General features: G+C 47.6%; 1 protein-coding gene and 1 pseudogene across 2 annotated transcripts in view; one reads left to right on the top strand and one right to left on the bottom strand.

Annotated features, from left to right (window-relative positions):
* Positions 1-5841: 5841 nt before the first annotated feature.
* On the bottom strand, positions 5842-6878 carry LOC308415021 (UBX domain-containing protein 1-like; annotated as a pseudogene). Its single transcript has 2 exons — positions 6821-6878; positions 5842-6751 (listed from the first exon to the last, which is right to left on the bottom strand). The product of its transcript is annotated as a UBX domain-containing protein 1-like (transcript).
* A 5099-nt stretch (positions 6879-11977) lies between these two features.
* Positions 11978-23286, top strand: part of LOC308415020 (T-complex protein 11-like X-linked protein 1) — a gene marked incomplete at both ends in the record, with an annotated part of 51754 nt that continues 40445 nt past the window's right edge. The window contains one exon of the mRNA XM_080910146.1: positions 11978-12101. Within this exon, the coding sequence (XP_080766272.1) occupies positions 11978-12101 (124 nt within the window). The remainder of the gene's footprint in view (positions 12102-23286) is intronic.

Here is a 23286-nt window from a genome sequence, read left to right as displayed (position 1 = left end):
TGGATATCCTTGTCTGTCCTGGAACTCATTCTGAGGACCAGGCTGGTCTTGAACTCAGAGACCATCCTGCCTCTTCCTCATAAGTGCTGGAATTAAATGCTAGCACCTCCAAGCCAGGCTGTGAAAAGAGTATTTTCAGCTTAATACTAATACAAATATCAAAACTAAACAAACACATGTACAAGAGTGAAACAAGAGCATTTCTCATACTGCACAAGGCTCAAATGAGATAAAAGGTTATAAGACTTATAACTCTAAACTGCTTCAGGAAAACAGGAATACTATTTTAAAACATAGATATACATAAGGACCTACTGAAATAAACCTTTAAAACATGGGAAATAATCTTAAACATAAACAAATGTCATTGTTTGAAATTCCAAACCAGGTGTTTAGCTAGAAAATATTTATCCTCAGTCTGTCTTACAGCTTGAGGTGGTTCTATCTGTTGTATAGTATCCATTAGAGAAGATTGCTTGGATATAGGTTTAAGCCAATAGAAAGTCTTTATTAGCTAGCTGGCAACTACTCTGGGTGTTTGGGACCCTAGTGTAGCACATATAGCCACCCATGCTTAGAAAAAATTTTTTGTATGTTCAATAAAGATAACTAAACAGAGGAAGAACTTGAAATATTAAGATATCTAACACCACTCTCATTTCATAGATAAGGAACTAATATCAAATTAGGTTTGTTAAAATTATCATAGTTACTTATTGAGTTCAATGTCCATGTATTGATTTTTTAAAATTACTTTTATTTTATGTTTCTTTTGTTTGGGTGACTGTGTACCATAGGTATCCGTGGTGCATTTGGAGCCACAAGAGAGTATTGGGTCCTGGAATCCCTTGGGGGCTGGAGCTATAGATCATGGTGGACCACTATGTGGGTTCTGGGAATCAAACCTGGTCCTCTGGAAGAGCAGCCAATGCTCTTTAACTACTGAGCCATCTCTCTAAACCTGTAAGACATTGATATTTGTGACATCGAGAGAGACAAAAGGAATGACAAGTATCAGGAAAAATTTATTCTTGAGCATTTCCATCTATAGGGCTTTAAAAACAACCTGGTGACAGGACATGGCCAACACTTTCTTGTTTGGTGTCCCATCAAACACTTATAAAAATCAACAATAATAATAAAAATAAAGAATCAAAAATAAAGCCTTTTACTGAGGAGCCAGAACTAGAGAAATGTTCAGGAAAACATTTTCTCACATTCTCCAGGAGAGGGCATGCATTTACCATTTTCTAAGTCAATTTATGTTTTTGTCGCTAGCTTGTTCTACAAATGGGCATTTTAAAGTTAGGATTTGGACTGTGTCATGGAACAAATGATTTGACTTTATGAGGTTTAATTGAATTTGATAACCAGTATGTAGTTCCTTATAAGACCCTCAAACTCACTGTAGGATGCACTACTATTCCCAAAATAACAGAAGGATTCCACTCAAACTCTATTGACAGAATGAGCCTGGAACTTTTAGGCCTTTTGTCTTTCCTTAAGCTTTATTGGTTATTCTGTATCTCTCTTTCTGTTAGCCAGTGTGCATAAGATTTATGTTTACAGCACCCTTTCACAGATCTTCACTACTGCTAAGAAAAAAAAATTCTCAAAGCTCAGGAAACAAAAGAAAAAAACATTCAAATGTTATCAGACCAAACAAAAACTTCGGCATGGCAGAGGAAACTAGAGAACAGAGGGGAAGAAAACATTATGTAAGCTGATAGAAACAAGCTAGGCACTTGGAGTTATAAACTGAAGAAGCCAAGAAGGAGTGCCGCTTTCTCAGTCACACACACACACACACACACACACACACACACACACACACACACACAACAGGACCACTTACCTAGGGAAGGTGCCACCCACCTACAGTGGGCTGTGCCTTCCAACATAACTCATTAATCAAGCCCACAGCCCAATCTGATACACTTTCTCAATTGAGATCTCCACTTCCAAGTATCTAGATTTGAGTGAAGTTGATAAAACTAACCAGTACACTCTATAAATAATTCTTTAAAAAGTGCACAAAAGACATAAGTAGGAGTTTTCTACCCCCAAAATCCACAAGTAAATGATCCATAGACATGTGTAAAATTTGTTGGCAATACTAATCAAGAAATGTGAATTAAAACTACAGTGAGACAGTATCTCACTGTTATTAGAATGTTTATTATCAAACAATGATTATAAGAAGGGGAAATGAAGATTACGGGAAATGATTTTTCATATACTGTTGGGGAAATGTAAATTATTGTACACATTGTAGAGAACAGTATGGTGACACCTCAGAAAATTAAAAATAATATTATCATATGATCTACCAATATTGCTACTACCTGAAAGAAAAGAAAATGACAGAGACATCTGCGCTTCTGTACAACCCCGAACTGAAGTCAATTTAAGTATTCATTGACTGATGAATAGACAGTGAAAATGATATTAATGGAACATTACTCTGCCACGAAATGTGGCAATCTGAGGCAAAAACAATGAAACGGGAAGACTTTGTGCAAAGCTAAAATAAACCAAGCACAATTAAAAAACTACGTGATTTCAGTCATGCAAAAAGCTCTAAAAATATTGTCCTTATGGAAAATAAGAAGATAAGAAGTCACAAAATGGTCTGAAGATGTCGCTCTTATGGAATTGTGTTTACCAGAAGCTGAGGAGAGTAGTTGGGAGGATAGAGAAAAGCTGGTGTAGGGAGACTAATTCCCCCAAGTTATTTAACTTTTCTAAGTGGCAGACCACAATAAAACAAACCATCCTTCCCACAGTGGATGGTGTTTGCTGAGGTCAGCAAAATCCCAGATGAGAGCAAAGATGTAATATACCCCAACATTCAACTTTTCTCGAGTCTGATTTTTGTCTGTGATTTATGTTAATTGATCCTTAGTCACCTCTGCCACTTTAATAGAATGTTGTGCTCTAAACCCAAGTTTCTATTTCATCAGATGAGGCATCAGTTATGTTACAATAATTGTCCATAGCCTTCGACTTCCCATAACAAAAACACTAACAAACTAATTTTACTTATTTAGAGGAACATCTATGTGCCAGTTTTGGACCTGTAGTTATAATTCCCATTTGGGAGTATATTTTAAATTTATGTCTTCCCAGAAATGCCATGCAACATTTGGTGCCCAAATGGAGACCTAAGAGATGTAAAAGTAAAGCAAGGTAGAACATAAATGGGGAAGATACTGAGGTAGCCATACTTTTCTATGTGGTGTGTAACAGCATGCTTTCTAGGAATATGGCTTGCTATGAATATGGTGGATGCCATACCATTAATTAAGAAGCACTGTGGACAGGAAAAGTTACTTTTCTTTTTCTTTCCCTCTCTCCTCCCACAAGATCCCAGTCCTTCAGGGAAAAGAAAAACTAACCATTTGCTACACCTCCCTAGTCTTTCAGAGGGCACAAAAGGTTTTTGTAACAGGATTAGCATACAAAGATGTTTTGTTCCCTGCATATTTTGCCTTCTTCCCCTCTTTCTTTTGCTCAAATGCAAACTAAATAGACAGTTCTTTGCTCTTCAAGGCTGTGTGAAGATTTTTCTATGTAGAGTAGGTCTCCATGAAATGTATTATTCTTTAGCTCTAGACAAAGTGAGATTGCCCAGGAGATGTGTAAAAGAATATTTTATATTATATTCTTTGTGACTATTGTGAAAGGTGTCATTTCTCCAATTTCTTTCTCAGTCTGTTTATCCTTTGAGTAGAGGAAGGCTACTGATTTGTTTGAATTAATTTTATATCCAGTCACTATGCTGAACTTATTTATCAGCTGTAGAAGTTCTCTGGTGGAATTTTTGGGGTCACTTAAGTACACTATCATGTCATCTGCAAATGGTGATATATTGACTTCTTCCTTTCCAATTTGTATTCTCTTTACATCCTTTTGCTGTCTAATTGCTCTGGCTAGAACTTCTAGTACTATACTGAATAGGTAGGGGGAGAGTGGGCAGCCTTGTCTAGTCCCTGATTTTAGTGGGATTGCTTCAAATTTCTCGATATTTAGTTTGATGTTGGCTATTGGTTTACTGTGTATTGCTTTTATTATGTTTAGGTATGAGCCTTGGATTCCTGATCTTTCCAAGACTTTTAACATGAAGGGGTGTCGAATTTTCTCAACTGCTTTCTCGGCATCTAATGAGAAGATCATGTTTTTTTTTTTTTTTTTTTTTTTTCTTTTAGTTTGTTTATATGGTGAATTACATTGATGGATTTCCATATATTGAACCATCCCTGCATCTCTGGGATGAAGCTTACTTGAGCATGGTGGATGATCATTTTGATGTGTTCTTAGATTTGGTTGCATGACTTTTATTGAGTAATTTTGCATCTATATTCATAAGAGAAATTGGTCTGAAGTGTGGCTTAGGTATATGGTAATTGTGGTTTCAGAGAACAAATTGGATAGTGTTCCTTCTGTTTCTATTTTGTGGAGTATTGGTATGAGGTCTTCACTGAAGGTCTGATAGAATTCTGCACTAAATAAGCAAGGTGTTCAAAATACCTGAATTCAGTCAAAACCATATGCAATTATTATGGTATTATTAGATTATCCTGAATCTCTTAATACAATCATTGATTTTTATATGCAGAGTTGTTTTGCATATAAAAGCTGCTGAATTTGTACTTGATAATAACTCAGAATTACCCTTAGTATTTATACAATTGCCAAAGGTCATCAGAAATAGAAACCATTCATTACATGTTACTCATATTCAATCTCACACAGGTTTGCTAGGTCCATTAGCTCAAGGAAATGGTGAAACTGACAAATTACTAATAGAAAGTATGTTAGAAACCTCAAAATTTCATTAAAACATTGTATTAATGGGAGAAATTTAAAGAAAACAAATTTTTATCACTTAGCAACAAAGCCAAAGAGATAATTTTTAAAAATGTAGTATACGTTATCTATATAACCAAACTCTATTATCTGCTAGTAGTAATTCTATGGGCGTCAAAAGAAATGGCATCTGGCAGAAGGATGGTTTCTATTTCCCAGAATTTGGAAGTCAAATGTATACACCCGTAGCACTGACATGTTCTCAGTGTTTCAGTGGTCAACTGCTTTAAGTTATGAAAAGACTGATTGTGTAATTACATCTTTATTGAAAATAATGTCAATTAGGGGACACCTGCACGAATTAAAACTGATAATGCTCCCGCATGTGTATCGAATAAGATGCAGCATATTACAATATAAAACATGTTACTGGTTTACCACACAATCCCAAAGGACAAGCAGTTATAGAAAGAGCCAATCATACCTTAAATGAGATGCTCATTAAAGAAAAGGGGGACAGTAACCCCCTAGGGACAGATTAAATAATGCCTTGTTAACTCTAAGTATTCTTAATGTTGGTAAAAGAGGAACAACAGCTGAGAGACACTGGGCTATAGAAAAAACTGATTAACTAGGTCAACCAATAATATAAGAATGTGTTGACATTAGAATTGAAACCTGTAGGGCTGGAGAGATGGCTCAGCGGTTAAGAGCACTGACTGCTCTTCCAGAGGTTCTGAGTTCAATTCCCAGCCACTGCATGGTGGTTCACAACCATCTGTAATGGGATCTAGTGCCCTCTTCTGGTGTGTCTGAAGACAGCTACAGTGTACTTATATATAATTAATAAATAAATCTTAAAAAACAAGAAACCTGCATTTTTTCAGAACTCAGAGGGTCTATTTATTAGGAAGGACATGTCAGTGCTTTATCAAAGATGAAGGGGTCAGAAAGAGATGGTGGGATGGAGGACCCTCAGCTGGGACACTTCTTGGACATAGCAAGGACAGCAGAAGGCATGAGTCCCAGTTCCTACAGAGGCCATTCCATGTCAGCCTCTGAGAAAGCCTGTCTGGGGAAGCCACCGAGCAACTGCACAGGGTCCTGGTCCTGTCCAGGTTCCTCCCCACGGTGAAGCTCCACATAGAGCCTCACAGCTGCCAGCTGTTCCTGGGCCCCGAACGTTTGGGTCAGTGAAGTCCCATCAGGAAGCCTAACCTGTATGTGACACTGGTCATACTCCTGCTTAGTGTGGGGGGGTGGTTTCTGACTGGAAGAAGAAGGAACAGGACCTGGATCTGTTGTTGGTGTATGACCGAGAACCCACACTACCACCATACTTCTTGGCTCTCTCTGCTTTGTCCCTTTCATTTTTTTTTCTCGAAACCTTAGTCTGGCAGTTAACTCTTCAGACTTCTCCCTCCTCTGCAGCCTGGCGTATCTCATCTTCCGTAGTTTCTGTCCTCCAGATGACGGCTCTTGTCCTTGTCTCCTCTGCTGCTTTTCTTGTTCCAAAGCTTCCCTCTCCTCTTCACCTTCCCACGGCTTCTGAGCCACAAGTTCCAACATTCTCTTAGTCTGTCCTTGTCTTTCATCTTCAGTCAAAATGGATTTGCTTTCTCCAGCAGAGGATCCAGATCTTTAAGGGCCAACTTGCTCTGAGGTTCCCGTTCCAGGATATGACTGAGGGGAGTCTCTAGAGGCTCATCCACATCAGGGTCATCCTCACGCTCCATAAGCCAGCCCATCGCAGCCTCGATGCCGTGGTTCCCTGTGAGGGCCAGAGCCTTCTCCCCGCATCCCCTGGGAAAGCCCATCAAGATGAGGTTCTCCAGAGCATCAGCTCCAGCTCTGCAGTGGCGTCTGCCTCCGCTTCTGCGGGAACTAGGCCGGGGACTCTGGGAAAGGGTGGTAGGGGGCGGGGAAGTAAACGGTGAGTGACCTACAGTTGTTTTAAACTGGGGACATGGTTATGCTAATGTATCTACAGAGAATGAGAAAATATGGTTACCAACAAAGTTTATAAAGATTAGATCTGACCACAGAGAACCTCTGATCAGCTCCGACATGAATGTCTTCACAAAACAAATAAACCCAGGGGATACACTCTCATAGACTGTCTCATTTCTCCAAGATATGCATACAAATAAACTTCAAAAGAGCTATCCCAAATGCCCAAATGATCATACAGAGACTGGACAATACATAGACTTCACAGATAACATATAGACAGACAGCACATAGACTGAATAAAAACAGAGACTGGGCAACAAATTCTTCAGCTAGGTTTTTTTGTTTTGTTTTACTTTTAAAATTAACTGTATTATGTTTTCCTGGGACAAGAATTTGTCACCCCTATTCAGTAGGAAACAATTATAAGATGACTGTCATCCCAGTGAGTTAAGGTGGGATGGATACTTTTGGTTGTTTGAAGTGTTAGGGTTGTTAGCATCTAGGGTGATGGTTTAAATTATTGTACATTGGAAGAAATTTAAATTTGTTTTGTTTGATTATTATGTATCAATAAAGATTTAAGGCTGTTTTATTTTTATTGTATATTAATAGAAATTTAAGGCTCTTTTATTAGACTACATTGTAATAAGCTGTTTATTTAAAGTAGGATGTGAAACTCTACTTTTGTTTCTTATAATTGTTTTTATTGTATATAGATTATTAATGTTAAAGAAAAGGATAATTTTTAAACAAAAGGGGAGATGTGAAGTGGAAACTTTCTGTTTGTGTCATGTGATGCAGACTCACATGGTATTTGGCTGAAGCAAGACCATAGGAGAGGACACGTGATGTTTGGAGAGAGTATAAATAGGACTCAACAGTGGAGGTGTGCTGGCACAGCCTTACAATGCTTCTCTGGTCTCTGGCCTGGCTGTTTCTGCTGGATGGTGCCTCTGCTGCTGATTTGTGTGTGTTATCCTGACACTACTGCACTTCCCCTCATCTACTTTGAGTCCTTAGTGTGCTCATTGAACCTTCTCTAAAGTGGGGCACTGAAGCTTTTGTCTGGGATCTCAGCCATCTCAGTGTCTTTGGTTTCTGATATTATGGATTGCTGAGCTTGTAGAAGTGACCCTGTGGCTTATTTTATCATGTTTGTTTGTTTGTTTTCTGGGTTTCTTTTGTTTTTGTCGCTTATGCATCTGTTGTAAGAGGCATGCTCCCAGTGTGTATTACTTCCCTCCCCCCTCCATGTCTTTATAATGAGTCCCTCTGGTGCATTGTCTTCACTTCATTTTATGTTCCTCTCTAATGCTTCTGGGTTAAGCTGACCGGAGTAATGGATACAGTGATCTGATAGCATTTTCACTATTAATTTGTGGTAGAAGACATGTGCAAGTCACTATTGTTCTTAAAAAGTTTCAAAGACAGTGGTACTTGGGTAATGATTGAAAAAAAGATTTTTTTATGTTTTTAAAGATAATAATAATTATAAAGTGTCCCAATAGTTAGGGTTTCTATTTTTATGATAGAATATCACAACCATAAGCAATTTGGGAAAAATGATTTATTCCATTGTACTTTCACATTACACTTTCATTATCTAGGCAAGTCCACACAGGAGCTTAAGGCAGCAACCTGGAGGCATGAAGTGAAGCAGAAGCTATGGAGGAGTACTGCCTACTGTTTGTTCCTTATGGCTTGCTCAGTCTGTTTTTCTCTAGCACTCCAGCATAGGCGGAGCATTGCCCACAGTGAACTGGACATTTCCTCATCAATCTTCAATCAAGGAAATGTCCCCACAAGCTTGCCCACAAATCAATCTTGGGACATTTTCTGAGGTTCCCTCTTCTTAAATGACTCAACTGGTATCAAGTTGATGTTAAAAACTAGCCACCGTGAGTATTAATTTCAGTGAAAAGGGTATTTTTTTCTAGGCCAAGGCAGACTTATTTTACCTCTATATATTACAATATATCTACTTCTTCATCATCCCTTCCAAAGCAATTTGATGTTCAAATGCACTCAAGGAGATTGTATAACTGATTACAATTAAATCTTAAATGCAATTTCAGATATTACTAGCTAGTGTTGAAACAATGCAATTTTGTTAGAAAACCAATTTGGGCTTTTTGGAAATATGTTCTTAGAGTGAAGCCAAATAGAAAAAAAGTTAGAAATCATTTGAATCTTGTCAATGAAGTATATTTGATCATCCCACTTTTCCAGCTCTTTCTACTCCATCTCTCTACTCAGATGAGGAGAAATGAAGATTTACTCTTACGTTATAGTCCTAGTTAAAGAGAAACTTTATCAGCCAAATTACCTCATATATTATTATGACAAAAACATAGAGTGAATTTTTCTCAGACTAAGATGTTCTTGAATATCTTACAACTTTCTTCTTTAAGATTTTGTTGAAGATATCTACATTTCGTTATTATTAATAACGGGGGTGATTATGATAAGAATCTGAAAAATGTATAGTCTTATTTTATAAAAAAACATAAGTTAATGTGTTAAGAAACAAAGTGAAGGTCTGCTAGAAAAGCACTCATAAAACATAAAACAACAATAAGCAAAGTCTTTTAAAAAAGAAACTAGGTGAAGGTAAATGAGCACTATTGCACGGAGCAAATAGCCTCTAAAATATCTTTTCTTAAAAAATGAATCTGGAAAATTTGCACTTGTAATAAGCTAGTGAAGTAGCTACTCCAGCATCCTTGTGTTCTGTATGTCTTTTAAACAATTATTTTTTTATTTTTTGGGGGGGGGTGTTATAATGTAATTAAATCATATCTTCCTTATCTTTCATCCTTCCAAACTCTGGCACTCTTTCAAATTTATGACTTCTATTTTTCATTAATTGTTCATATATATATATATATATATATATATATATATATATATATATATATATATATATATATTCCTAAATATATAACTATACCATGCTCAGGCTATATGTGTATGCATATATAGTACTTGTATGAATGTATGTTCTAGGCTATCCATTTTTTATTGGATCACCAATTAGCATGTTCTTTCCTAGTAAAGACAATTTGCCCTTCCTTCTCTCAGAATTCTTTAATTGCCTGGAGTTCTTCCTGTATGGTTGAGGGCTCCTGAGCTTCCCCCCATAGTTCACTTCATCATGTCTATTGATGTCCCTATTCAGCTTATGGTTAAGTGGTCATGTTGGAGAGCTAGAATTAAATTTGAATTGCAATGAAAAAATAAGCTCATAATTCAGCTGGAAGAACACAAACAAAAATCTATGTCCCTTCTCTGCCCCATGGTCTGGTTGTTTTACCACATACCTTCTATAACTAGAAAATTTAAATGAACTTTAGTTTCTATGTTTATAAAATGTGAGTTTAACTCTCCCTCTGTTGTGGGGTATTCAACAGAGAAGAATATGAACCATAAGAAAGTATTAGCTTTCTAGAGACTACACTGGTTGTTCAGGATCACAGTGTAGCCCCAAGCCTTTCTCAGGATGAGCTTTGAAGCACAAAAAAATATATTCTGGGTTGACATACTGAAGTATGTCTATATGAAGTGGAACTACAAAAACAGAAAGGCAAGGATAGTACATTTAGAGACTTTCCTGGACCTACATTAACTTGGAAGGATTAGGTATTTGCTTTCATTTAGCAATTAGTGCTGTCTGTGTTATGATCTGAATGGTAGTTCCATCACGGAACAACAAGTTGTGCTAAGGTCTGGGGCCCCACTAAGGTCTGGAGCACCTTCTCCTATTACATTTTGTGGACACACTCAAAAGAAAAAAAATACTATTCTAGAATTTTATAGCTTTCTTGATATTCCATTGTTAACAGCAGTGTAAAATAGAGAATCTTCTCTCTCTCCTCTCTCTCCCTTTCTCCCTCCCTCCCTCCCTCCCTCCCTCCCTCTCTCTCTCTCTCTCTCTCTCTCTCTCTCTCTCTATCTCTATCTCTCTCTTTCTTCCTTTCTGAGACAGGGTTTCTCTGTGTATCCCTGACTGTCCTGGAACTCACTTTGTAGACCAGACTGGCCTCGAACTCACAGAGATCCACCTGCTTCTGCCTCTTAAATTCTGGGATTAAAGACATGAGCCACCACTGCCTGGTGAGGAAGATACTTTTAAACAGCATGAGGTTAAACAAGAATATGTTCTTTTTATTTCATAAATAGTTCTCTGCAAGTGTGAAGTGTTTGTCTGGAGGAGTGGGACTAGACACTTTAACAGTTAAACAGTTTCTTGATTTCAGACGAAGCCAAGACCTAGAGATGAATTCTAATCTCAAAGAAGCCAAGTCCTAGAGATAAATTCTAATCTCAAAGAAGCCAAGACCTACAGATGAGTTCTAATCTCAAAGAAGCCAAGACCTTGAGATGAATTCTAATCTCAAAAAGGATAGCAGCTTCAAGGCTTTATAAAGGAAATTTTAGCCTCTTAATCTCTATTGTGTAGTAATGTAAACTTGTTTGCCTGTTGGCCATGTTTTCTGGGGCACCCTGGGTTGTAAAGTAACTCCCATTTTCTTCCCCAGGAAGTCCACCATCCTTTGTGACTCATTTTGGACTCTCCTACATAGCATGATGTATAGGGGGGTGTGCTGCTGTGAGCATCTTAATTTCAATGGTTTAGCCAAAGCCTTTCCTGATAATACCCCCTCTCCCTGGTTGCTATGGTATATTCCATAGACTCTTCAACCACGGAGCCACAGAGATTTTCAGTTGTAAGAGCAGCCACCACGGGGAAAGGCAGTCAAACACCCAGGGCCAGAAAGAGGTAAGGAATCAAAGTATCTAGGACTTTGTGTGTGAATACAAACTTAATCAGTTGTTGTGCAAGTTTAGAATGCCAGATTTCTAGGTAGATCTGAAACAAAAATTCAAGAACCTCTCCTTAGTTTGGCTGGTAAAGTAACCGTGTCTTTCTTCTGGTGAGTCCATCTTTGGACCATGGTTTCTCTTTTGCTTGCTTAATGCTTACATTAATCTTTTATTTTAGTAAAGGAAATTCCACTAGTCCTAAATTATTCTTAATGTATATTTAAATACCCTGGTCCTTTCTCTTTGGAGGCCCTAGGAGCACTTCTACCCTCACCGAGGAATAGCAAGTATAGTCCCAGCACAGCTCTTGAAGAGCTCCTCCAACCCGGTCAATGAGGCAGGTCCATATTACATACATTTCCCTCTCTTTTTCATTCCAGATACCACCAACATGCCCAAGAGTAAGAACACAATATCTAAAACAGACACCACTCTGTCTGAAAATGGAGTCCAAAAACCAGAAACATCAAGCAAGAACCAGGAAGATAAGACCAGTTCAGAGGTCCACTCTCCAGGTGGGTCAGTAATGACAGTAATGATGACACGTTAAATGATTGGCAAACTGTGGCATAGGTGCCTCTAGGGGCTATAAAGAAAGCCGTTTGCAAGGAGTCATTTCTTCATCATCGCTTTGCCCGTCCTCTTTTGTATTCTTCTTTTGTCTTTCTTTCACTTTTATCTTTATAAATAGGGATTAGACCCTTGACTGCCTTATACTACCCATGTCTCCAACTAATTCAAACACAGGAAAAGGGGATCATCAGGATTGGGAGAGGTAAAAGATAATGGGGGACAAATGTGATCACAATGAATTGTGATCTCACACAACTCTGAAAGTATTCATCAACAATAAAAAACTAAAATTTCCCTGATTTCTTAGGTGACCTACTACTCGGTAAAAATTCATTTTTCAGTCTCCAAGTATTTGTGTTATTTCTGCTGGTTCTGATTTCTGTTTAATTTCTGATAATTTATAAAGTATTATTCTGATTTTGTTTCTCAGTTTTTCATAACTATTAATTAACACATTATCTGTTATTATTAAACTTGTTCCTTGAAAATTTCACACATATACATAATTCATATTGACCACCATCACCCCAGTACCATTCCCATCTCCTTAGTACCTGTCTACTCCTCCACTTCCCTAAAAGTATCTTTCTCATTCCTGTTTCATTCATTTTGTGACAGTTGAATTGAACCAAGGCCATCTCTCTAAGCATGGGTTTGGAACTATCTGTTAGAGACTGATGGCATCAGCAGTGTACAGACCTGGAGAGTGACTCTCCCAGATTCTATCAGCCTAATAGTTCAGCAGCGGAGGATAGGATCCCATTAGTCACCATCCACTTTTCGTGACAGATTGTGTACAGGATCAGTGTTATTCAGGCCCACTGCTGGTAACATTATTGTAGAGTTTTGAATGATAATGACCCGATAGGCTATTGCATCCCTTCTTCCCTAGCTCTGGCCTGCTGGCTCTGCTTCTGGCACTGGCTCCCTGGCTCTCAATGCAGATCTGGCTCTGGCACTGGCACCTTCTCTGTGGCTCTGTGACTCTTGCTTTCTTCTTCTCACTGTCTCTGTCTTTACCTCTGGCTCTCTAGCTGTGGCTCTGTATATAGGTCTGTCTGTGTGTCTGTGTGTCTGTGTGTCTGTGTGTCTGTCTGTCTGCCTATCTATCTTGGACTCTCTGGCTGCCTCTGGCATGGACTCTCTGAGTCTTTCCCTCTGGCTGTGGCTGTAGTTCAGCCTTTTTGGCTCTTCTGGCTCTGGCTCTAGGCTAGCTATGGTTCTGCCTGTGTCTCTGTCTATATTTAACAAAGGCTCTAGCCTTCTGGCTCCCTGGGCGTTGCTGTTCCTCGGGGCTAGCCCTGTCTGTGCTCTGTCTAGCTGTCAAGCCCCGATTCTGGCTCTAGCTCTAGCAGTGGCTGCAGCTCTCTGACTCTGCTTATGACTCTAGGTCTCTGGATTCAACTATTCTTTTGGCTCTAGCTCTGGATCGCTGGTTCTTTGGCTTTAGCTCTGAGGCTGGTTTCTGGCACTGGCTTGCTGTCTCTGGCTCTACTCTGGCTTAGGCTCTGGGTCTGGCCTTGTCTTTGTCTTAGTCTCTGGATCTCTGCCTTGTTGGCTCTCTTTGTCTGGCTATGGTTCTGGCTCTGGATATCAGGCTCTCGACTGAGCTGTTTCTTTCTCTCACTCCAGGTCTCTGGCTCTGTGGTTCTGGCTCTGGCTTCAGCTCTGCCTCTGTCTTGGTCTTTCTAGCTCTGGTTCTGGTTTTGGCTCTGCCTATGGCTTTAGCGCTCAGGCTCTGGATCTGGCTGTGCTTATGGGTATTGGTCCTCGGATTCCTGGCACTGGATTTGGCTGTGGCTGTGGCTCTCTGGCCCCATGCCTCTGGCTATTACTCTGGCTCTATTGTTCTGCCTTGGGCTTTGGCACTCTTTCTGGTTCGGGCTCCGGGTCTCTGGTTGTGGATATGACGATGACTGTAGCTCTGCCTCTCTGTATCAGTTCCTCTAACTCTGTGGTTCTGTCAGTCTGGCCCTGGCTCTCTGTCTCTGACTCCATTTCTACCTCTGGCTCTCCTGTGGGCTCACTGGCACTTGCTCTGGCTTGGCTCTTTATCACTGGCCCTCTGCATCTGCTGCTGCATCTGGCTTTCTTGCTTAGGCTTTCTGGCTATGGATTTTGGTATCTGGCTTTCTGTATCTGGCTCTGGCTTTCCTCTTGCTTTCTGGCTCTGGCCCTTGTTTTCACTATGCCTGTGGGTCTGGCTCTGGCTCTGGTATGGATTTGTCTCTGGCTCTGGTTCTCTGCCTTTCTGGCCCTCTTTCTATGGCTCTGCCCCCGCCCCTGGCTCTCTGCCTCTCCTCTGCCTCTCTTCTGGATCTCTTTATGGCTCTGGCTCTGGCTCCCTGGATCTCTGGGTCTGGCTATTAATCTGACTCTTGTGCTCTGGCTCTGCCTATCTGTTTAAGGTTCCGTATCTGTCTCTGTCTCTCTGTCTCTCTGTCTCTGTCTCTGTCTCTCTCTCTCTCTCTCTCTCTCTCTCTCTCTCTCTCTCTCTCTCTCTCTCTCTCTCCCCTCCCGACTCTGGTTGTGTTTCTGTTCTCTGGCTCTGGTTCTAACTTTGGCTTTCTTCTCTGGCTCTGGATTTTGATACTATCTCTGTCTCTGTCTCGGCCTCTGTCTCTGTCTTTATTCCTTAGGCTCTCTGTTTCTTGCTTTCTGACTCTGGCTCTGGCTCAAGCTCTGGCTCTGACTCTGGCCACTGCTCTGACTCTTGCTCTGGTTGTTTTCCTGGCTCTGGCTGTTGCTCTGGCTCTGACTCTGGCTCTGGCTCTGGCTGTTGCTCTGACTCTGGCTCTGGCTCTGGCTGTTGCTCTGGCTCTGGCTCTGGCTCTGGCTCTGGCTCTGGCTCTGGCTGTTGCTCTGACTCTGGCTCTGGCTGTTGCTCTGGCTCTGGCCCTGGCTCTGGCTGTTGCTCTGGCTCTGGCTCTGGCCCTGGCTCTGGCTCTGGCTCTGGCTGTTGCTCTGACTCTGGCCCTGGCTCTGGCTCTGGCTGTTGCTCTGGCTCTGACTCTGGCTCTGGCTGTTGCTCTGACTCTGGCTCTGGCTCTGGCTGTTGCTCTGGCTCTGACTCTGGCTCTGGCTGTTGCTCTGGCCCTGGCTCTGGCTCTGGCTGTTGCCCTGACTCTGGCTCTGGCTCTGGCTGTTGCTCTGACTCTGACTCTGGCTCTGGCTCTGACTCTGGCTCTGGCTCTGGCTGTTGCTCTGACTCTGGCTGTTGCTCTGGCTCTGGCCCTGGCTCTGGCTCTGGCTGTTGCTCTGGCTCTGACTCTGGCTCTGGCTGTTGCTCTGGCTCTGACTCTTGCTCTGACTCTGGCTCTGGCTGTTGCTCTGACTCTGACACTTGCTCTGACTCTGGCTCTGGCTGTTGCTCTGGCTCTGGCCCTGGCTCTGGCTCTGGCTCTGGCTCTGGCTCTGACTCTGGCTCTGGCTGTTGCTCTGGCTCTGGCTGTTGCTCTGGCTCTGGCTCTGGCTCTGGCTGTTGCTCTGGCTCTGGCTCTAACTCTGGCTCTGGCTGTTGCTCTGGCTCTGGCTCGGACTCTGGCTCTGGCTGTTGCTCTGACTCTGGCTCTGGCTCTGACTCTGGCTCTGGCTCTGGCTGTTGCTCTGACTCTGGCTGTTGCTCTGGCTCTGGCCCTGGCTCTGGCTCTGGCTGTTGCTCTGGCTCTGACTCTGGCTCTGGCTGTTGCTCTGGCTCTGGCTCTGACTCTGGCTCTGGCTGTTGCTCTGGCTCTGACTCTGGCTCTGGCTCTGGCTGTTGCTCTGACTCTGGCTCTGGCTGTTGCTCTGACTCTGGCTCTGGCTCTGACTCTGGCTCTGGCTCTGGCTGTTGCTCTGGCTCTGGCTCTGGCTCTGGCCCTGGCCCTGGCTCTGGCTCTGGCTGTTGCTCTGGCTCTGACTCTGGCTCTGGCTGTTGCTCTGACTCTGGCTCTGGCTCTGACTCTGGCTCTGGCTCTGGCTGTTGCTCTGACTCTGGCTGTTGCTCTGGCTCTGGCTCTGGATGTTGCTCTGGCCCTGGCCCTGGCTCTGGCTCTGGCTGTTGCCCTGGCTCTGGCTCTGGCTGTTGCCCTGGCTCTGACTCTGGCTCTGGCTCTGGCTGTTGCTCTGACTCTGGCTCTGGCTCTGACTCTGGCTCTGGCTCTGGCTGTTGCTCTGACTCTGGCTGTTTCTCTGGCTCTGGCCCTGGCTCTGGCTGTTGCTCTGGCTCTGACTCTTGCTCTGACTCTGGCTCTGGCTGTTGCTCTGGCTCTGGCCCTGGCTCTGGCTGTTGCTCTGGCTCTGACTCTGGCTCTGGCTGTTGCTCTGGCTCTGGCTGTTGCTCTGGCTCTGGCTCTGGCTCTGGCTGTTGCTCTGGCTCTGGCTGTTGCTCTGACTCTGGCTCTGTCTGTTGCTCTGACTCTGGCTCTGGCTCTGACTCTGGCTCTGGCTCTGGCTGTTGCTCTGGCTCTGGCTCTGGCTCTGGCCCTGGCCCTGGCTCTGGCTCTGGCTGTTGCTCTTGCTCTGACTCTGGCTCTGGCTGTTGCTCTGACTCTGGCTCTGGCTCTGACTCTGGCTCTGGCTCTGGCTGTTGCTCTGACTCTGGCTGTTGCTCTGGCTCTGGCTCTGGATGTTGCTCTGGCCCTGGCCCTGGCTCTGGCTCTGGCTGTTGCTCTGGCTCTGGCTCTTGCTCTGACTCTGGCTCTGGCTCTGGCTGTTGCTCTGGCTGTTGCTCTGGCTCTGGCTGTTGCTCTGGCTCTGGCTGTTGCTCTGGCTGTTGCTCTGACTCTGGCTCTGGCTCTGGCTCTGACTCTGGCTCTGGCTCTGGCTGTTGCTCTGACTCTGGCTCTGGCTCTGGCTGTTGCTCTGACTCTGGCTCTGGCTCTGGCTGTTGCTCTGACTCTGGCGCTGGCTGTTGCTCTGGCTCTGGCTCTGGCTGTTGCTCTGACTCTGGCTCTGGCTCTGACTCTGGCTCTGGCTCTGGCTCTGGCTCTGGCTCTGGCTCTGACTCTGGCTCTGGCTGTTGCTCTGACTCTGGCTCTGGCTCTGGCTCTGGCTCTGGCTGTTGCTCTGGCTGTTGCTCTGACTCTGGCTCTGGCTCTGACTCTGGCCCTGGCTCTGGCTCTGGCTCTGGCCCTGGCTCTGGCTCTGGCTCTGGCTGTTGCTCTGACTCTGGCTCTGGCTCTGGCTGTTGCTCTGACTCTGGCTCTGGCTCTGGCTCTGGCTGTTGCTCTGACTCTGGCTCTGGCTGTTGCTCTGACTCTGGCTCTGGCTCTGACTCTGGCTCTGGCTCTGGCTGTTGCTCTGGCTCTGGCTCTGGCTCTGGATGTTGCTCTGGCTCTGACTCTGGCTCTGGCTCTGGCCCTGGCTGTTGCTCTGGCTCTGGCTGTTGCTCTGGCTCTGACTCTGGCTCTGGCTCTGGCTCTGACTCTGGCTCTGGCTCTTGCTCTGGCTCTGGCTCTGACTCTGGCTGTTGCTCTGGCTCTGGCTGTTGCTCTGGCTCTGGCTGTTGCTCTGGCTGTTGCTCTGACTCTGGCTCTGGCTCTGGCTGTTGCTCTGGCTCTGGCTCTGGCTCTGGCCCTGGCCCTGGCTCTGGCTCTGGCTGTTGCTCTGGCTCTGACTCTGGCTCTGGCTGTTGCTCTGACTCTGGCTCTGGCTCTGACTCTGGCTCTGGCTCTGGCTGTTGCTCTGACTCTGGCTGTTGCTCTGGCTCTGGCTCTGGATGTTGCTCTGGCCCTGGCCCTGGCTCTGGCTCTGGCTGTTGCTCTGGCTCTGGCTCTGGCTCTGACTCTGGCTCTGGCTCTGGCTGTTGCTCTGGCTCTGGCTCTGACTCTGGCTGTTGCTCTGGCTCTGGCTGTTGCTCTGGCTCTGGCTGTTGCTCTGGCTGTTGCTCTGACTCTGGCTCTGGCTCTGACTCTGGCTCTGGCTCTGGCTGTTGCTCTGACTCTGGCTCTGGCTCTGGCTCTGGCTCTGGTTCTGGCTCTGGCTCTGACTCTGGCTCTGGCTGTTGCTCTGACTCTGGCTCTGGCTCTGACTCTGGCTCTGGCTCTGGCTCTGGCTGTTGCTGTGACTCTGACTCTGACTCTGGCTCTGGCTGTTGCTCTTGCTCTGACTCTGTCTCTGGCTCTGGCTGTTGCTCTGGCTCTGACTCTGGCTCTGGCTGTTGCTCTGACTCTGACTCTGGCTCTGGCTGTTGCTCTGGCTCTGGCTGTTGCTCTGGCTGTTGCTCTGACTCTGGCTCTGGCTCTGACTCTGGCTCTGGCTCTGGCTGTTGCTCTGACTCTGGCTCTGGCTCTGGCTCTGGCTCTGGTTCTGGCTCTGGCTCTGACTCTGGCTCTGGCTGTTGCTCTGACTCTGGCTCTGGCTCTGACTCTGGCTCTGGCTCTGGCTCTGGCTGTTGCTGTGACTCTGACTCTGACTCTGGCTCTGGCTGTTGCTCTTGCTCTGGCTCTGAGTCTGGCCCTGGCTCTGGCTCTGGCTCTGGCCCTGGCTCTGGCTCTGGCTCTGGCTGTTGCTCTGACTCTGGCTCTGGCTCTGGCTGTTGCTCTGGCTCTGGCTCTGGCTCTGGATCTGGCTGTTGCTCTGACTCTGGCTCTGGCTGTTGCTCTGACTCTGGCTCTGGCTCTGACTCTGGCTCTGACTCTGGCTGTTGCTCTGGCTCTGGCTCTGGCTCTGGCCCTGGCCCTGGCTCTGGCTCTGGATGTTGCTCTGGCTCTGACTCTGGCTCTGGCTCTGGCCCTGGCTCTGGCTCTGGCTGTTGCTCTGGCTCTGGCTCTGGCTGTTGCTCTGGCTCTGACTCTGGCTCTGGCTCTGGCTCTGGCCCTGGCTCTGGCTCTGGCTCTGGCTGTTGCTCTGACTCTGGCTCTGGCTCTGGCTCTGGCTCTGGCTCTGGCTGTTGCTCTGACTCTGGCTCTGGCTGTTGCTCTGGCTCTGACTCTGGCTCTGGCTGTTGCTCTGGCTCTGGCCCTGGCTCTGGGTCTGGCTCTGGCTGTTGCTCTGGCTCTGACTCTGGCTCTGGCTGTTGCTCTGGCTCTGACTCTGGCTCTGGCTGTTGCTCTGGCTCTGGCCCTGGCTCTGGCTCTGGCTCTGGCTGTTGCTCTGGCTCTGGCTCTGGCTCTGGCTGTTGCTCTGGCCCTGGCTCTGGCTCTGGCTCTGGCTGTTGCTCTGGCTCTGACTCTGGCTCTGGCTGTTGCTCTGGCTCTGGCCCTGGCTCTGGCTCTGGCTCTGGCTGTTGCTCTGGCTCTGACTCTGGCTCTGGCTGTTGCTCTGGCTCTGGCTCTGACTCTGGCTCTGGCTGTTGCTCTGGCTCTGGGCCTGGCTCTGGCTCAGGCTCTGGCTGTTGCTCTGGCTCTGACTCTGGCTCTGGATGTTGCTCTGGCTCTGACTCTGGCTCTGGCTCTGGCCCTGGCTCTGGCTCTGGCTGTTGCTCTGGCTCTGACTCTGGCTCTGGCTCTGGCTGTTGCTCTGGCTCTGGCTGTTGCTCTGGCTCTGGCTCTGGCTCTGGCTCTGGCTGTTGCTCTGGCTCTGACTCTGGCTCTGGCTCTGGCTATTGCTCTGGTTCTGACTCTGGCTCTGGCTGTTGCTCTGGCCCTGGCTCTGGCTCTGGCTCTGGCTGTTGCTCTGGCTCTGACTCTGGCTCTGGCTCTGGCTCTGGCTGTTGCTCTGGCTCTGGCTCTGGCTCTGGCTGTTGCTCTGGCTCTGACTCTGGCTCTGGCTGTTGCTCTGACTCTGGCTGTTGCTCTGGCTCTTACTCTGGCTCTGGCTGTTGCTCTGACTCTGGCTCTGGCTCTGGCTCTGGCTCTAGCTCTGGCTGTTGCTCTGACTCTGGCTCTGGCTGTTGCTCTGGCTCTGACTCTGGCTCTGGCTGTTGCTCTGGCTCTGGCCCTGGCTCTGGCTCTGGCTCTGGCTGTTGCTCTGGCTCTGGCCCTGGCTCTGGCTCTGGCTCTGGCTGTTGCTCTGGCTCTGACTCTGGCTCTGGCTGTTGCTCTGGCTCTGGCCCTGGCTCTGGCTCTGGCTCTGGCTGTTGCTCTGGCTCTGACTCTGGCTCTGGCTCTGGCTGTTGCTCTGACTCTGGCTCTGGCTCTGGCTGTTGCTCTGACTCTGGCTCTGGCTCTGGCTCTGGCTGTTGCTCTGGCTCTGGCTCTGGCTGTTGCTCTGGCTCTGACTCTGGCTCTGGCTCTGGCCCTGGCTGTTGCTCTGGCTCTGGCTGTTGCTCTGGCTCTGGCTCTGGATGTTGCTCTGGCTCTGACTCTGGCTCTGGCTCTGGCTCTGGCCCTGGCTCTGGCTCTGGCTCTGGCTGTTGCTCTGACTCTGGCTCTGGCTCTGGCTCTGGCTCTGGCTCTGGCTGTTGCTCTGACTCTGGCTCTGGCTGTTGCTCTGGCTCTGACTCTGGCTCTTGCTGTTGCTCTGGCTCTGGCCCTGGCTCTGGCTCTGGCTCTGGCTGTTGCTCTGCCTCTGGCCCTGGCTCTGGCTCTGGCTCTGGCTGTTGCTCTGGCTCTGACTCTGGCTCTGGCTGTTGCTCTGGCTCTGGCCCTGGCTCTGGCTCTGGCTCTGGCTGTTGCTCTGGCTCTGACTCTGGCTCTGGCTGTTGCACTGGCTCTGGCCCTGGCCCTGGCTCTGGCTCTGGCTGTTGCTCTGGCTCTGGCTCTGGCTCTGGCTGTTGCTCTGGCTCTGGCTCTGACTCTGGCTCTGGATGTTGCTCTGGTTCTGACTCTGGCTCTGGCTCTGGCCCTGGCTCTGGCTCTGGCTGTTGCTCTGGCTCTGACTCTGGCTCTGGCTCTGGCTGTTGCTCTGACTCTGGCTGTTGCTCTGGCTCTGGCCCTGGCTCTGGCTCTGGCTGTTGCTCTGACTCTGGCTCTGGCTGTTGCTCTGGCTCTGGCTCTGGCTGTTGCTCTGGCTCTGGCTCTGGCTCTGGCTGTTGCTCTGGCTCTGGCTCTGGCTCTGGCTCTGGCTCTTGCTGTTGCTCTGTCTCTGACTCTGGCTCTGGCTCTGGCTGTTGCTCTGGCTCTGACTGTGGCTCTGGCTGTTGCTCTGGCCCTGGCTCTGGCTCTGGCTCTGGCTGTTGCTCTGGCTCTGACTCTGGCTCTGGCTCTGGCTGTTGCTCTGACTCTGGCTCTGGCTCTGATTCTGGCTCTGGCTCTGGCTGTTGCTCTGGCTCTGACTCTGGCTCTGACTCTGGCTCTGACTCTGGCTCTGGCTGTTGCTCTGGCTCTGGCTCTGGCTCTGACTCTGACTCTGGCTCTGGCTGTTGCTCTGGCTCTGACTCTGGCTCTGGCTGTTGCTCTAACTCTGGCCCTGGCTCTGGCTCTGGCTCTGGCTGTTGCTCTGGCTCTGACTCTGGCTCTGGCTCTGGCTGTTGCTCTGACTCTGGCTCTGGCTCTGGCTGTTGCTCTGGCTCTGGCCCTGGCTCTGGCTCTGGCTCTGGCTGTTGCTCTGACTCTGGCTCTGGCTCTGGCTGTTGCTCTGGCTCTGGCTGTTGCTCTGGCTCTGGATGTTGCTCTGGCTCTGGCTCTGGCTGTTGCTCTGGCCCTGACTCTGGCTCTGGCTGTTGCTCTGACTCTGGCTCTGGCTGTTGCTCTGGCTGTTGCTCTGACTCTGGCTCTGGCTGTCTCTCTGGCCCTGACTCTGGCTCTGGCTGTTGCTCTGACTCTGGCTCTGGCTCTGGCTCTGGCTGTTGCTCTGACTCTGGCTCTGGCTGTTGCTCTGGCCCTGACTCTGGCTCTGGCTGTTGCTCTGACTCTGGCTCTGGCTCTGACTCTGGCTCTGGCTCTGGCTGTTGCTCTGACTCTGGCTCTGGCTCTGGCTGTTGCTCTGGCTCTGACTCTGGCCCTGGCTCTGGCTCTGGCTGTTGCTCTGGCTCTGGCTCTGGCTGTTGCTCTGGCTCTGGCTCTGGCTCTGGCCCTGGCCCTGGCTCTGGCTCTGGATGTTGCTCTGGCTCAGACTCTGGCTCTGGCTCTGGCTGTTACTCTGACTCTTGCTCTGGCTCTGACTCTGGCTCTGGCTCTGGCTGTTGCTCTGGCTCTGACTCTGGCTCTGGCTCTGGCTGTAGCTCTGACTCTGGCTCTGGCTGTTGCTCTGACTCTGGCTCTGGCTCTGACTCTGGCTCTGACTCTGGCTGTTGCTCTGGCTCTGGCTGTTGCTCTGGCTCTGACTCTGGCTCTGGCTCTGGCTGTTGCTCTGGCTCTGACTCTGGCTCTGGCTCTGGCTCTGGCTGTTGCTCTGACTCTGACTCTGGCTCTGGTTTTTGCTCTGACTCTGGCTCTGGCTCTGACTCTGGCTCTGGATGTTGCTCTGGCCCTGGCCCTGGCTCTGGCTCTGGCTGTTGCTCTGGCTCTGGCTCTGGCTCTGACTCTGGCTCTGGCTCTGGCTGTTGCTCTGGCTGTTGCTCTGGCTCTGGCTGTTGCTCTGGCTCTGGCTGTTGCTCTGGCTCTGGCTCTGGCTCTGGCTCTGGCTGTTGCTCTGACTCTGGCTGTTGCTCTGGCTCTGGCTCTGGCTCTGGCTCTGGATGCTGCTCTGGCTCTGGCTCTGGCTGTTGCTCTGACTCTGGGTCTGGCTCTGACTCTGGCTCTGGCTCTGGCTGTTGCTCTGTCTCTGGCTCTGACTCTGGCTCTGGCTCTGGCTGTTGCTCTGACTCTGGCTGTTGCTCTGGCCCTGGCTCTGGCTCTGGCTCTGGCTGTTGCTCTGGCTCTGACTCTGGCTCTGGCTCTGGCTGTTGCTCTGACTCTGGCTCTGGCTGTTGCTCTGGCTCTGACTCTGGCTCTGGCTCTGGCTCTGGCTCTGGCTGTTGCTCTGGCTCTGGCCCTGGCTCTGGCTCTGGCTCTGGCTGTTGCTCTGACTCTGGCTCTGGCTCTGACTCTGGCTCTGGCTCTGGCTGTTGCTCTGACTCTTGCTGTTGCTTTGGCTCTAGCCCTGGCTCTGGCTATGGCTGTTGCTCTGGCTCTGACTCTGGCTCTGGCTGTTGCTCTGGCTCTGGCCCTGGCTCTGGCTCTGGCTCTGGCTGTTGCTCTGGCTCTGACTCTGGCTCTGGCTCTGGCTGTTGCTCTGACTCTGGCTCTGGCTCTGGCTGTTGCTCTGACTCTGGCTCTGGCTCTGGCTCTGGCTGTTGCTCTGGCTCTGGCTCTGGCTGTTGCTCTGGCTCTGACTCTGGCTCTG

This window comes from Micromys minutus (genome assembly GCF_963924665.1).
Source record: "Micromys minutus genome assembly, chromosome: X".
In the NCBI taxonomy this organism is placed as follows: Eukaryota; Metazoa; Chordata; class Mammalia; order Rodentia; family Muridae; genus Micromys; species Micromys minutus.
This window is presented reverse-complemented; position numbering and strand designations above follow the sequence as displayed.